Here is an 11,668-nt window from a genome sequence, read left to right as displayed (position 1 = left end):
ATATATATGGCAAAATCTTAAAAAGAGACAAATATTTAAGTTTGCCTCAAAAAAATTTTAATCAATTATAAATTTTATTATTAAATTAAAATATAATGAAGGTTAAATTATTGCTAAATATTCAAATTTGGGGGACATTTTCAATGCATTATATGATATTAAAGTGTATGGTAAAAAAACTAAAAATAACAAAAACCTCCCCAACCACCCTTTACTTCTACCACTACATATGTATCATCGTACTAAACCGTGTATTTCACTAATGTGACGGAAAAGATTTAGGTGATATAAATATAAAAAAAAGTAATTTAAGTTGTTAGATGTGTAAATAAGTTGAAATTGGGCGGAATGTATGTAAATATTTCAATACCATACAACTTCCACACCAATAATAAAAGCGTTAAGAAATATCCTGACTGGATGTGAGAAACAGTTGCAGGACAACTAATTTGAAACAGAATAAAATGCTCATGAAATAAAATTCCAAATGGAATCACATACCATATTAGGAAATATCCCATAATCTACATAAACTTGAAACATAATGAAATGTAATTTTTGATACACAGGCTCTACAACAATACAAAAATTCAGAATACAATGGCATAATCCAGGCCAAGGAAGAATACAAGTCCTCCCAACAATGACTGATTATTTCTTAAATAAATAACATTGCTGGAAGGCCAGTAAATTAATACAAATCAAGAGTTACAAAGAGCAGCTCGAAGACCAGCGCACGCATTTGCCCGATTGAGGGTGACAAACATATAAACCAATTAGTGCGGAATATGGCATGAATAATTCTATAGAACAACTTTCAAATCTACACTTTTGGGGAAGAATAGCTTCATATTGATTCATTAACAGGCTCTGGTGGATCAACGGGCGGCACAGCATCGACTTTGTACTTCAAGTACTGTAAAAGGAAGAATAACGTGATAATTGATTATTTATAGTAGATGTTATGGTCTGAAGACTTGGTCATTAATTTTACAGCAGATTATGCATGACTGATTGGTTTCTGAGTGGGGAATCAGCCGAAAAAGCATGACAGGACTTGGATGATTGTTCAAAATGGCTGGCAAAGGTTAAAATTAAAAAGAACAGAGATGGTGGGTGTTGAGAGTTTTTAGTTTGTTTTGAAAAAGGTGATGAGATCTGCCTCTCTCTAGGACTCTTGTTTTGGCCTTGGTGGTGTTCTTGTGTCATGAAATTTTAAATATATGGGAAAAACAATGAGAGAGAGAGAGAGAGAGGAATATTTGAGTGGCAAGTTTTATAACCTTGTAATATATCTAGACTGGTGGATCATATTGATATTGTGACATAAAGCATCATACAAGCCTTGCTAGTGAAAGCAACTCAACCAGCATGATAAGGCGCTACAGGTCCCCAACAACCCTCAGAACTCAGGTAAATCAATCAAGATAGATTGACCAAACATCTTAAGTGATATAACTGGATCTAATGACTCATTGATATTGAAATTAAAACTTTATAGGTCATGTATACTAACAGCTGAATATGTTGTATGACAATATAGCATCAATTAGGCACTTGGAGATATAAAATGTCTTGAAGAATCCAATGTGATATTATAGCATTCCAACTATTGAGTGTAATAACCAAAAATAAAATGAATAAAATTAAATTTAATACCCCTCACGACACTTACTTGAAACAGATGTGTGCTCTCTGGAAATCAGAATGAAGGATTTATTCCATTGTTTCATTCAAGCTAAAGGGGCGAACCACAAGAGAGAGAGAACGAGAGAGGAGAGGAGAGAGAGCGAGAGCGTAAGATAAAGCATAGGAAGAAGGAAGAGAAGAGCGGCTCTGTTGACTGTCGTGAGCAGCAAATGGAGGAAGAAAGGAGGTGAATGGCTTATCTTCCGTGTGTCGTCGACAGGTCCGGTATGCGACGAGCAGAGAGGAAGACGAAAAGGAAGGAAGAAGGACCTTGCTTTTAAGTGAGGAGGAAGAAGAGTCGAGGGAGAAAAGAGAAGACAATATCAAAGTGCACTTGGGAAGAAGGAATATGACGCCAAGGAAGAGGTAATGTCACTCGTGGGAAGAAGGAATCGAGAAATCCTTACGTTTGATTTGTGTAGACGATGGCATCAGCAAGCTCAAGTGTGAAGGAGAAAGAGGAGGACATCACGGTTTTGTGCTGGAAGAAAAAAAGTTGTGCGTGTGAGACTTCTTACGAAAGAAAAGAGAGAAGAGAAGGCACGTGCGTGACTTAGGGGGGACCCGAACCGATCATTTTAAGGTAAGGATTTCTTTGTTATTTAATGAATTTAATTTATATGTTTATTTATTCAATGTTAAATAGTTTGTTTAATTAAACCATAATTGAAATTATAATAACTTCGAATTGGGGAGATTGAAGTCAATATTTGTGCAATAGATAAAGACAATTTGAAGAAAAGCTAAAGGTTTACAAGTTTATGCTTTAAGTCTATAACTTATTTTAATTAAAATGTTATTACAGTATTTTAAACTTTATGAATTAATTTTAGTAATTAAATTTAGACAAGAAATTGAATTAAATGACCAATAAAATCGAGATAGGATCAACCAAAAGAAGAGATAAGGAAATAAATTTAGTGTTTATTTGGTAATCATTGGTAGTCAATTTAATTAAAATTACTACATCTTAATGTTAGAATATTATGAAATGTAATTATGTGAGAAAACTGAAGTTTTGATAGCAAAAATTAAAGGATTTGAAAAAGATTATCTCATAAGGTGAAATCGACATGATTACTCTTACTTTTGATCTATAGTATCATTTTTGTTTCTTCTTAATCAGTTGTATTGATAGTTAATGCTACCCATAAATTCAATTGCTAAGTTTTATTCAGATTTATATGTCATTATCATTGATCATACTATTGTGATGATTTTACATTTTAGAAATAACTACTATCATACATTTTGTATACAAAATATATTGAATTGAATGAACTAGATATATATGATATGAATTGTACAGACTGAATGCATGTGCAGACTTGGTTATGATGAAGAGACTGAATGCATGTGCAGGCTTGGTTATGATGAAGTTCACCATCTTACATACTAGTGGGGGAATGTGTATCCATGCACATAAATGAAAAGAATGTTGATATTGATGAACCTGTATTGGAATAAGTTTAGACGGTGCTCCCATGATAGTTACATACATATTAAAAAGATGTTATGTAGATGATATCGTAAGACACGGTGACTGTTTAGAATCACCTTGATTGATCATATTTGATAATGCAAACCTTCAAATGTTCTTAAATTGATTTACATAAAATTTAATTCACATGCATATTGTCTTCTTTTTTCATAGTATTAATATAGTTTACGAGTATAATATTCACCGGCTATAGTTAGCTCAATGGTGTTTTAAACCAACTTTTCAAGTTTATTTAAATTTTAAAAGATGAGCTATAGAAGAGGAATATTTATAGAAGATTGAGACAACCTGACATGAGGTAAATTTATAACTGTTTAAATTATATTTTCTTATATACAGTGGCTCTTGCATTTGTTAAATGTTAGATATAGAAAATGAAACATAAAGAACATAAATTTTCCATCATTCGCTGCCTGGGTTTATTCCGAGCCCTGAGTCGGGTTGTGACAAAAGTAACATTAGAGAAAATTTAGAATTAATTAACATAATCTTGATGAAAAAGTGAATTGAAAAATTACAAAGTAATCAATAGTAATAAAATTAAATATTAAGTTAACTCTAAGTAATTCTGTTAATTCAAACAAATGGATGCACCAAAGATTATAAAAGGGTGTATGTTAGAAAATGAAGAAGTACAGCCTGTTATAAATGTGAATACAAATGCCCTGACCCAGATGATGGCGACAATGACACAGTTAATTCAGAAGTTTGAACCACAGCTTGGTGGTCGTGATATATTTGTTGTGGATAATTATTTGAAGAAAATCAAGATCTGTGTCAACCTTTGTTCAAAGGAACTGAAAATCAGATTAAAATGGAGAACTTGATAATGAGGATAGAAAAAATACTAAATAGCATGACTTATGTGAATGAAAGAAGAGTCCTATTAACTAAATTTGCGCTGAATTACGAAGTTGAAAGGTGGTAGCGTGGGCAGTATCAGAATATGTTAGGAGACATACCTAATATGATGATAAGTTGGGAGGATTTTGTTGAGCTTTCAGAGAATGATTTGTACCCCGATATACGCAAACACAGATGCAAGACAAGTTTATCAAGTTGGTGCAGGGAGAAAAGATACTAAAGTAATACGAAACAAAATTCACTGCATTATCAACGCATGTGTCATAGTTGATTGATACTGCAGAAGAAAAGCGTTACAGATTCCTTTCGAGATTAAAAGATTCAATCGAGCTATCGTTGGTGCCTTTGGGAATCGATGACTACTCGGTGCAGGGAGAAAAGACACTATCTAAGCAAACGCAGATGCAAGACAAGTTTATCAATCTGGTGCAGGGAGAAAAAACACTCAAGTAATACGAAACAAAATTCACTGCACTATCAACGTATGTGTCATAGTTGATTGATACTGCAGAAGAAAAGCGTTACAGATTCCTTTCGAGATTAAAAGATTCAATCAGGCTATCGTTGGTGTCTGGGAATCGATGACTACTCGGTGTTAGTGGAGCGGGCTAGACAAGCAGAAATTAATTTTTAGCTTATTCAAAAGCATAAGGAGATGCACGAGAGCAAGAGTATTGATGAAGGAGAGCATAAAGATCAATCAAAAGAATTCAATGTGAAAAATTACAAATTCAATTCTGATGGATTCAGTAGTGACACTTGTGCTAAATGTAGAAAACAAACAAAGATAAATATTTGATGGGCTCTCATATATGTTACTAGCGTCAGTTTGGTCATATAGCTAGATATTGCCCTTCACTTAGCCAAAAGATCTCGGAAGAACAAAAATTAGTTGGAACTCGTACACAAAATACTGCTAGTGGGCAAAGAAGGATAAGGGTCTACAGCCTCAACTCCTACTCAAGTTCAACTAAGTCAACATGTTTGACCTCAATTTATTCCCTTACTAGTAGAGAGTCTGAGAAACCTGTTGTTGTTGTTGATGTTATTAGGCATTGATGAGTGTTATGTTTTATATGATATTATAGTAGTGTCATTCTAGTGTATTTTTTTTTAGAGGATGTGTGTGTTGTGGTTATATTACCTTGCTTCAAATGCGATATTACCCAGTTTCATTTGATGGAAGAAGTTTAGTTGAGTTATCTTGTACAAGAACTTTATTTTATTGTATACACTTTCCATCTTAAAAAATGAGATATAATTTTTTTAAAGAAATTTATGGATAGTTCATGTATTTCCTGTAATGATTTGAGGCTTGGAGTAGATTAAGCAAATTTCGAGGACGAAATTTTTATGAGAGAGATTGTGATAACCAAAAATAAAATAAATAAAGGAAAATTTACGTACATAGCACATAATTCTTATGAATTTACATATCTCACACCTAAACTTTCCTATTTACATACATAGTGCATTGATGTTTTAAACTTATACATGAAAATATATATTTCACTTTTAAAAAGTGATAATAGTGTTGTTTTTTTATGTGATATTAACGATTTGTGTATTATGTGTGTAAATATGAAATTTTAGATGTGAGATATATATATACATCAGAATTGTGTGCTAAGTATGTAAACTCGCCATAAATAAAATGAAATTTAATCCCATCCATGACACCTATTTGAAATAGACGTGATGTGATGCTCTTGGGAAATCATAATGAAAGATTTATTCCATCGTTTGAGCCAAGTGAGAGACAAAGAGCAAGCGAGCGACAGAGGAGAGAAAAAAGCGCGAAAGGGTAAGAGAAAGCAAAGTCAAAAAGAAGAAGAAGAGTGACTCTGTTGACTACCGTGAACAGTAAACGAAGGAAGGATGCGAACGACTTACCTTTCGTGTGACAAACAGAGAGAAATAGAAAGTGGAAGGAAGAAGAACCATGCTTTCAAGCGAGGAAGAGGAGTCAAGAGAAAAAAGAGATAACACAAAACCTATCAAAACACGTACGCTCGAGAAGAAAGGAAATTACACCAAGGAGCGACGTCATTTGCGAAAAAAAGGAATCAAGCGATCCTCATGTTATTAGCAAGTTGAAGCGTGAAGGAGGAAGAGAATGACATCGTGGTTTTGTGTGGGAAGGAGAAAAGTATGCGTGCGAGGCTTCTTACAAAGGAAAAGGGAGAAGAGGAGGTGCTCGTGTAATTTGTGAGGGGTGGGGGATATGGGGGGCAGGCCACGAACCAACCATTTTAAGGTGAGTGGGGATTTTCTTGTTATTTAATGAATTTAATTTATATGTTTATTTATTACATGTTAAATAGTATGTTTAATTAAATCAGAATTGAAATTATAAAAGTTTTGGATTGGGGAGATCGATGTCAATGTTTATGCAAAAGAGGAAGACAATGCGAATGTAAAGTTTTATAATTTTATGCTTTAATTCAATAAATTTTTTAATTAAATTATTATTACAATATATTAAACTTTATGAATTAATTTCACCAATTAAGTTTGGACAAGCAATTGAATTAAAGGACCAATAAGATCGAGATAGGATCGTCGAAAAGAAAAAGAGAAATGGAGGTAAGTTTGGTGTTTATTTGGTAATCATTTATAATAAATTTTGCTATAAGATTGAGATAGGATAGTTCAAAAGAAGAGATAAGGAAGAAAATTTAGCCTATATGGTAATTATTTATAATCAATTTAATTATAAATTGCTACATAATAATGTTATAATATTATGCAATATGACCAGGTGAGAATTGAAACTGTACAACAGCAACAAACCTTAATCCCACTAAATGGGGTCGACAACATGAATCCTTTTTCTCCAGTGCACCCTATTCAGTGTCATATTTTAATTTAACTCTAATAGATTAAAATCATCTTTTATACAATTTTCCCAAGTCTTTTTAGGTTTACCTATGTCTTTCTTAACATAAGTCAAATCTAAAACATCTACTCTGCTAACAGGATCATCGGATGGCCGACGTTTGATGTGACCAAATCACCTAAGACGACTCTCTCTAATAATATCTGCCACTGAAGCTACACCAACCCTATCACAGATATATCTATTTTGCATTTTGTATCTAAGTGTCGAACCACTCATCCACCTAATCATTCTCATCTTGGCAACACTTAACTTTATTTTCTGCTTCTTTTTTAAAGGTCAACATTCTGCATCATAGAGCATTACAGATCTCACCACCATCTTATAAAATTTTCCTTTCAGTCTAAACAATACTTTTCTATCACACAATAGGCCTGATGCATTCCTCCACTTCAACCAACCAACTTGAATTATACTAATAAAATCCCCAACTATATCACTATCACTTTGAACTATAGACCCGAGATATCTAAAACAATCACAACTTTTAATGATTTGATCACTCATAGTTATAACTCAGCCACTAGAGCTACTACTAATAAAATTACATTCCATGTATTCAGTTTTAGATCTATTCAAATAAAGGCCTTTAGACTCCAATATAACCTCCATAATTCAAGTTTTTCCTAAACTCTTTCTCTAATCTTATCCAGAATCTAAATATTCATTATCTTATTATGTTACTTATAAATTCAATTGCGAAGTTTGATTCAGATTTATATGCTTTTCTTTTTTACTGATCTTACATTATAATGAATTTATATTTTAACAATAACTATTATTATGCATTATGTATACAAAATATATTAAATTAAATTAAATACACATATGAATGATATGAACTGCATAGACTGAATGTACGTGTATGCTTAATTATAATGAAGTTCACCTTATCATGGTACTAGCGGGTAATGCTAAGGTACTCATACATGTAAATGAAAAATGATTTGATATTGATGTATCTTCATTGATATAAGTTTTGGCAAAGCTCTTGTGAAAGCTGCAAACAAACTAAAAAGATATTGATATGTAAATAACATTATAAGATAGTGAATATTTAGAATCACTTTGAGTGATCATATATTAGATAGTACAAACTTTCAAATATTCTTAAAATTGATTTACATGAAGTTTAAATGGCGTGCATGTTATTTTTTTTTTTCACAGTTTTATTACAGGTTAGGAATAGAAGTATTTATTGGTTATAGTTAGTACATTGTTGTTTTAAAATATTTTTCAGGTTTAATTAATTAATTAAAAGATGAGCAACAAAAAAAATGTTTATAAAAAAATGGAAAACTAAACTGAGGTAAATTTATAATTGTCTTAGTTTAATTTTTTTATATGCAGTAGCCCTTTCATTTCTTAAATATTAGTTATAGAAAATGAATATCAAGAATATTAATTTACCATCGTCCGACTGTTTGTATAATTCTTGGTTAATTCTAAGCTTTGGGCCCAATCATGACAATGAGAAGGTGTTGATAATTAGTGGGAGACTCATTGTCATAATGATTTTTGGTATGATGCAATGGTTGGACAAATTTAAAAGTATTATTTTTAAAGTAATACTTTCAATGATAGATTGTGCTAAGCTGATAAATTACTTCAAAAAAATGAAGCAAGAATCAATGATTGTTTGAAAGTATGAAACATAGTTTGAGGGAATCCGTATATTTTTTCTATGGATCAACAAGTAAATCAAAACATCTATAATTCTCTTTTTAGCCCAAAAGATGATATCAGTAAGTATTTATCCATTGTGTAACCCAGTAATATCCCTACTTTTGTGGAAGTGTTTCACTATATAATTATAACAAATGTGGATCTAATCGAGGAATGCAATTCTCATTTTCTTTGGTGTGTTTCCTTGCAACTAGGGCTGTCAAAATGGCTCGTTCGCGAACAGTTCGTGTTCGACTAGTTAAGAAGCTCATGTTCGATTTGTTCACTAAGTTAACGAGTCGAACACGAATAAAGATTTTTTGTTCGTTCATGTTCGACTCGTTTTAACTCAACAATTATATATACATAATGAGCAGTGTTTTTTAAAATATTATATAACTACAATGCTACAAAGATTTATAATAAATTAAAATTATTAATTAAAAAAATAAAATATATTAAATTATATTTATATGGTGTTTTAATATAAATAATAAGATTGAAATCTTGCCTCAACTCTTAACATCCTATGACTGCATGATAAGGGTTGTCAAAGCAACTCTTTGTTCGCGAAAAGCTCGAGTTCGGTTTGAAAACTCGTTAACCTATAAACATCCCACCATCATTTGTGGGTAACTAGTACTCTCCAATCTCCGCCTCTTCTAAGTCTTCACTCTACCTCTTTCATGCATTTTGCTCACTAAAAAAAATATCTCCAATTTGAGCAGTTCGATGCAATGTGTCTGTATCCATAACATTCAAAACACTTTCTATCTAGAAATGTCTTGAGGATACTAGTGTAATTAACCCTTTTTTCCTCCCATTTTGGCTTCTCAAAATAAACAAGTCCTAGCACACTGGTCAGTAAGCTCTTGTTTCCCGAACTAATGGTCAAACCCTATTTGAAGGGTAAAGTGGACTTGATACTATCGTGTTGCTTTCCCATATTCAGAGCTAGAGTTTAGACATCCTGTAAGATCCAATTGGGTTGTAGTTACACCACATTGCAAAGAAATGACCTCAATCCTCCAAGATATTAGGCTATGATATTCGCCTCTAGCTCCACCAACTCATACTTCAATATTAGTTGTTCACACAAAGCAATGTATTTCTCTAGTAATAGATCCTTCTGCTATAAATGGAGAAGTATCAATAAGATATCCTATTTGTAGTGCACTAGAAGGTATTTGAGATGCATATTTCTCTTCATCTTAGATAAAATCATGATCTTGCTTTAGCCTTAACACTGGCACAAGCTTTTTAAATTCTCCCAACATAGAGAAGAACTCTTTTTCAACTTAACAAAAACTAGTTTCATCGTTTTCTCAGGTGGAACATCCTTAATATTAAAGACATTTTACTATCTAAAGTCACTGAATGAACTAGTCTGAATTCATATGATTAACATTCACTCCAAAATTATTTCTACTCCTCCTGTACTCAATGTTGAACCAACACAATAACGGCTCTTCATCAACTGAGGCTTGATTGTGAAGGTTTTTCATTAGCTCTTTCATCAAGGAGGTCGCCATTGTTATGTGGTTGACTTTCCCATATTTCCTCCTTTCAAAGTTACCAAACATCCTCTGCAATTAGAGAATTTCCTGTTTCACATCCTCCATTTTAAGTTCCTGAATACCTCATTGAGAGTTTCTACTTAGCAGGTGATACCAAAGTTAACCTGAACCAAAATAGAAAATAAAATTATTATTATTGAAATTCAAAAAGCTACAAAGGCGAGTCTTCAAACAGAAAATAAACGACAAACAAACTCACAACCTTTAGGGTGAGGACGAAGATGGTGGGTGCCGGTGGGAAGCAGGTAAAGGCAGGTTGAGGTTGCGAGCTAGCAGTGGGGCTTGGGGGAAAGGAGGAAGACAATGGTTGGAAGAGAGGTAGGGAGTGGCGGCTGGAACAGGAAGGCTGGAGCCGAGAGTATGGCAGTAGGTTGGGACGTGGGGGAAGATTCAAGGCAGTTGGTGGAGAGGTAAGTTGGGTTGCGGCCAACAGGTAATGGGGGAGAAGGTTGTGGCGGCTACAATTTGGAAGGAAGCGGGTTAAAAGAGTGGTCACAAGAGAAAGTAAGGGTGGAAGGGAGATTTGGTGGTGCAAAGACAACAAGTTAGCGCCTACAGTTGGACGGTAGTGAGTTAGGAGGATGGTCACGAGAGAGGAAAGAGGAGGGAGATTTGGGGCTGCAGAGACAATAGATTTGTTGTCCTTGGATGCGTTGCAATAAATACGGCGGCGGCGGAGGAGGAAAGATTGTGAGGGATGAGAAAGTTAAGAAAAAAACTACCTCAAAACGAGATACAACCGAAGCACCACTAGTCCTCGGATACAAACCTAGAAAGAAAAAGAAGTATGTTGGCAGCTATCCAAATAGAAATCTCAATAAAATGAAATCCTAAAATAGATAAAGCGACATATAAGGAGTAGATAACTAAGGGAACCATCTTTACTTGTGCTATAAACGTAGACCCTAAACCAAGGGTCGGTTGGCCTCCTTCATCCAACTAGCTGACAAATTCAACATCTACCCAGTTTAGCCCCTCCCTAACCCTGCACATCAGTCTTCCAAGTTTGGGGGCCTTCGATTTCATTTGTCGAAGCTTTTGGTTCTTCGTATGTCGTCATAGCAACACCTTAATCCCATTGTAGGCTGCACTGTCTCTCAAAACATCAAAGAAGCTTTCTCCTCTTGCAAGCTTGATCCAACCACCTGGAAGCTCACTATTGATCTGGTCAAGGACTACGTGTCACGCATATACAGTTGGATTCTATTAAAGTAACCCACGGTCAGCTCAACCTAATCTAAAGTGAGGGTAACTTGAACCTTCCCGAATAATGGTGGTGTTGATGCTAAGGTATATATCGTGATATCCTGAAATGCTCTCCTTGTGTCTGTCATGTGTCTAGAGCTGATGTCTCGGCCCTATCATCCCCTATCGTCATCAAAATTGGTCTCACTGATACTACTCTGCTGGCAAGGGTTCCTGTGATCTTGGACTTCGCCGAAGAAAGTAAGATGACATGCTTTCTCTTCTTGG

General features: G+C 33.9%; 1 protein-coding gene across 1 annotated transcript in view; it reads right to left on the bottom strand.

Annotated features, from left to right (window-relative positions):
- Positions 1-496: 496 nt before the first annotated feature.
- Positions 497-11,668, bottom strand: part of LOC110022423 — a 43,934-nt gene continuing 32,762 nt past the window's right edge. Inside the window, exon 15 of the mRNA XM_020721356.1 lies at positions 497-916. Within this exon, the coding sequence (XP_020577015.1) occupies positions 848-916 (69 nt within the window). The 3' untranslated portion in view covers positions 497-847. The remainder of the gene's footprint in view (positions 917-11,668) is intronic.

The sequence above is a fragment of the Phalaenopsis equestris genome, unplaced genomic scaffold, assembly GCF_001263595.1.
Source record: "Phalaenopsis equestris unplaced genomic scaffold, ASM126359v1 Scaffold000189, whole genome shotgun sequence".
Lineage (NCBI taxonomy): Eukaryota > Viridiplantae > Streptophyta > Magnoliopsida > Asparagales > Orchidaceae > Phalaenopsis > Phalaenopsis equestris.
The sequence above is the reverse complement of the archived record's forward strand: the minus strand, read 5'-3'. Positions and strand labels throughout refer to the sequence as shown.